The 4,839-nt window shown below is 35.5% G+C and overlaps 1 protein-coding gene across 3 annotated transcripts in view; it reads left to right on the forward strand.

The window, feature by feature from the left end:
* PPIG (peptidylprolyl isomerase G (cyclophilin G)) overlaps nucleotides 1-4,839 on the forward strand; it is a 46,661-nt gene that overhangs the window by 31,466 nt on the left and 10,356 nt on the right. For all 3 annotated transcript variants that reach the window (XM_014545562.1, XM_014545557.1, XM_014545555.1), the window contains 2 exons: nucleotides 713-880; nucleotides 2,631-2,718. In XM_014545562.1, the coding sequence (XP_014401048.1) occupies nucleotides 713-880; nucleotides 2,631-2,718 (256 nt within the window). The remainder of the gene's footprint in view (nucleotides 1-712; nucleotides 881-2,630; nucleotides 2,719-4,839) is intronic.

Raw genomic sequence — 4,839 nt, forward strand, 5'->3', positions numbered from 1 at the left:
TTCGTTGTTTATAAATAATTCTTTTGGGATTTTGGATCAATTATATGGGACCATTAAAATAGAAATATTTTATAGCATGAAGTATAAGATCATTTTGGTATTCTACAGTCTCTAGATTAAATTTGGGTATATTCTATTTTCAACAAAACCATTCAGTTAATTGTGTCTGAACTCAATGTAATTATGCTTTTGGTTTTATAGGTTTGTAATTATGAATGGAATATTAGATTAGTGAGAATTGAAGTAAACCAACTATTGTTTTCCTTATTTTTTGTAGCAGTCTACCTTGCTTTTTTGTCCTTCGTTTTCTTTGCTCCAATATCCTTTGCATAGGATAGAAAGCAGATGTTACTGTATTTGTTTGCCCTGTTTTGTCTGAAATAATGTGTTATTACTAAAATTTGTCTTTATATACCTATTTCCTCTAAAACAATTAATTTCTTTACCTGCATTTTAAAGTATTTTAAGTTTATTTAAGTTTACATTGTCCAAGGAATTTCGTATTTTGGGCCCATTTTAGTGGGAAATCTTTTTTGAAACTGTGACAATGGAGATGTTTGGTTTTAATTTTTGGTTGGTTAGTTGGTTTGTCACGGGTATAGGATGGATGGTGTATATATTGTGATATCTTAAAGTAAAGAAATACCAACAATTGGACATTTGGAGTAGGCATGTAATAACTAAATGAAACTTCTTTTGTGTTTCTATTAAGCGCATCTAGTGGAAGTGAGGCCGAAAATCTTGATGCACAACCCCAGTCTACTGTCCGTCCAGAAGAGATCCCTCCTATACCTGAAAATAGATTTCTAATGAGAAAAAGTCCTCCTAAAGCTGATGAGAAAGAAAGGAAAAACAGAGAAAGAGACAGAGAGAGAGAGTGGTATGTACATGTGTATATCTTGTAGTGCCTTACAATCTTTAACGCAATCTCTCTGGGGGGAAAAAAAAAGTGTGTACTTATTTTAGACAAGATTTAATTGGTGACTTTGTCACAAGATTGAAATCTTCCTTTATAGGGTAATGTTCATAAAGCTCTTTTTTGCTAATAACTGCACAGCTGAATGGATAAATTGACAATGCAAATAGATTTTGAGTAAAAGTTACTTTCTAAGAAAAATAAGCACTGTAAATGCTAAAAAGATGTTAAATGGAATTCTAAATCAATTCCATTTAAAAATGAGATGTGTTTTACTGTGTTATTTGTATACATTAAACTTTTTTCTTTTTAAAATGAACTTCATTAAAGACAAATTTACATAAAATAACATGCACCCATTTGAAGTTTACACTTCAATTATTTTGTATACATTAAACTTTTAAGTAAAAACCATTTTCTCTGATAGGGAAAAAAATGCTCTTTTCCTTGCATGATTTATGATATTTTGGTAATAAAAATTGAAGTCTTTCTCTTATTTATGAACAAAGAAGAATGTTATAAAAGTAATACAATTCTGAGCAATCCCCCCATACTTTCATAATACAGTAAAAAACATAAAATTAAGTCTTTGTTATTTTAATATTGATTGATTGGATTTTTATTTTTCCTCAGGTATTAAGATGTTTCTAAGGAAGTAAATATTAAAGAGAAAATTTTGAACTACTTTAGAATGACCTTTTCAAATATAACTTACATGGATATTGTTAATGCTAATCAGTATTAACTCATTATTTGAAAATAGTTTTCCTTTTAGGTATAAACCATGGTATAAACATCTTGCTAATTCAGACTACATTGTTTCTGCTTAATTCACAATAATTACACTTCACTATAGTTTTATTATCAATGAACAACTCATCCTATATAATAAAAGACTATTATGCAAATTGACAGAATGACAGAAGGACCAGTTGCTATGATGCGCACTGACCACCAAGGGGCAGACGCTTAATGCAGGAGCTACCCCCTAGTGGTCAGTGAACTCCCACAGGGGGAGCGCCACTCAGCCAGAAGCCGTGCTCATGGCTGGCGAGCGAGCGCAGCGGCGGTGGCAGGAACTTCTCCCGTCTCGCGGCAGCTCTAAGGCTATCCAACTGCCGGCTTAGGCCGGCTCCCCATTGGGAGCCGTCCTAAGCCATCAGTTGGACATCCCCTGAGGGCTCCCAGACTGCCAGAGGGCACAGGCCGGGCTTGGGGGGGGGCCCCCCCCCCCCCCCCCCCCCACCGAGTGCACAAATTTTGTGCACCGGGTCTCTAGTAAGATAATAAGGTACTTTGGAATAAGGAAGTTTTAAAACTATTCTCTCAACAGCATATAGCCTATACTAAACTCTTCTGGTGATTTTCCTTAGCACTGTCAGGTTAACTTCGTCTTAGTAATGATTATATAACAATGTTTCTCAACAGGCTACAATTGGAATTTGGGGGCAAAATAGTTCTTCATCATGCATTACAAGGTTTTAGCATTCCTCACTTCTAGGCACTTATTACCAATAGCACCGTCTTTAGACATTGACTGTTGAAAAAATGCTTCCAGACTTTTCCAGATACCTGCTAGGCATTGATAACATTCCTGGTTGGAAACCACTAATTATATACGATTTTAAATTTATTACTTTAGATCAGCAAAGCTATATTTCCCAGATTTATTTTTATAAAATAATGTTTTAATTTTCTCTTTGCTTCCTTCTAGTAATCTACTTAATTCCCAGCCTGCTTCATACCAGAGGCGACTTTTAGTTACTAGGTCTGGCAGGAAAATTAAAGGAAGAGGACCAAGGGTAGGTGATTCTTTTCCCATAAATCTTTTTTTATTTATTTCAGAGAGTTAGGGAGCGGGAGAGAGAGAGAGATAGAATCATTAATAATGTGAGAGAATCATTGATTGGCTGCCTTCTGCACACCCCCTACTGGGGATTGAACCTGGGACACTTCAGTCCACAGGCCAACTGAGCTAAACCAGCTTGGCCTTCCCATAAATATTAATAGTATTGCATTTATCTTAAAATAATTTGAATGTTTCTTAAATAGTTATATATGTAAATAACTAAAATTCAGAGTAGGTGTGGGTATTGAATTATGTTCTTTTTTCATAGTAACTTGTTTGTGTTAGTACTTCCAAACTTAAAATCCATGGGATGTTAATGGATTTTTACAGATACATGGTGTAAAATGAGATGAAGGTCTTTGCTGTGCCCCCTTCCTGACCACTACATCTCTACTGTTGTTAAAAATTAACTCTATTCTTATATTTCATCCCCTTTTTTAAATATATTTTTATTATTGATAGTATTACAGATATCTCCCCTTACTCCCCCTTTACCTAATTTCTCCCTCCCCCTTTGTCTTTACTAGATTATCCCTATCAGATTTAAATATCTACTGTGTTTTCAGCATTTTAGAAACTTGGGTATATTTAGTATATTATTTATTTACTTCCTACTCATTCCTCAGCCATTTCAGTTTGTCTTCTACCATTCTGCTGAAAACAGCACTTGGCATGTGGTCAGCTTCCTGTCACAAAATCCAGTGGATCCTTTCAGTCTTTGTCTTACTTAATATCCCTACTTGTAATACTCTTTTTGCTTTACTCCCATCATATTTTCTTCCTATCTCTGGCTATTCTATCTTGCATTTCCAGTGCCAGTTCATACCCTTCTACCCCACTTTTAAATATTGTGCTACAACAGGGTTCCAACTCTCCTCATTTTGCATATGCTCCTTGGATAATCTCATCACTCCCATGGCTTCAGTGGCTCCCTATATGCTGATAAATGTCAAATTTTCATCTGTTCTTCTCTCACCAAAGGCTTATTTGACAGCCATTTAGTTGCTTACTGTGCACCTCAAACTCAGTATATACAATAAGCACTTTCTCTTCAGACCTAATCTTCCTTTAGATTCCTGGTCTCATGACAAACACCACCACGTCAGTTACTTAAATTTCAAGCCCAAGAATCATTTTGTTTTCCCCCTTTCTTTGCTACCATATATATCTTATTCATCATCAAGTCCTCTCAGTTTAGCCTCCTAAATACTCTGAAATCTATCTGCTTCTCTCAAACTCCACTCCAGTAATCTTAATTCAATTCATCATATGTTCTCAGAACTGTAAATACCTTCCTAACTGTTTTCATGGTAGTTCTCAAACTTCTTTGTCTTAGGACTTCTTTATACTCTTAAAAATTATTGAGGATTCAAAAGAGCTTTTGTTGATGTTGATTATATCTATTAATATTTACTCTTCTGGAAATTAAAACTGAGTAGCATTTAAAACACAAAACTGCCATATATAAGCACATAATCCATTAGCTGTGAAAGCAAAGACATCAAAACATGCCATATTGCCCTAACTGGTTTGGCTCAGTGGATAGAGTGTCGGCCTGTGGACTGAAGGGTCCCAGGTTCAATTCTGGTCAAGGGCATGTACCTTGGTTGCAGGCACATCCCCAGTAGGGGGTGTGCAGGAGGCAGCTAATCGATGTTTCTCTCTCATCGATGTTTCCAACTCTCTATCCCTCTCCCTTCCTCTCTGTAAAAAAATCAATAAAATATATTTGAAAAAAACAAAACAAAAAACCAAAAGCAAACAAACTAACAAAAAACATGCCATATCGTCTCTGAAAAACTCCATTGCGAGATAAAGAATGAAAGTGGAGAAGGCAAATAATGTGATATTATGAAAATAATTTTGACCTCACAAATCCCTAGACCAGTGGTTCTGAACCTTGGCTGCACATTAGAATCACCTGGGAATCTTTTTAAAATCCTGATTTCTGGGCTTTATCCTCGGGAAATTCTGTTTCTTTGTTACTAATGTTGTGGCCTCACCCCATAACAAAGAAACAGAATTTCCAGAGGATGAGGCCCGCAAATCAGGATTTTAAAAAGATTCCCAGGTG

The sequence above is a fragment of the Myotis brandtii genome, unplaced genomic scaffold (genome assembly GCF_000412655.1).
Source record: "Myotis brandtii unplaced genomic scaffold, ASM41265v1 scaffold112, whole genome shotgun sequence".
NCBI lineage: Eukaryota > Metazoa > Chordata > Mammalia > Chiroptera > Vespertilionidae > Myotis > Myotis brandtii.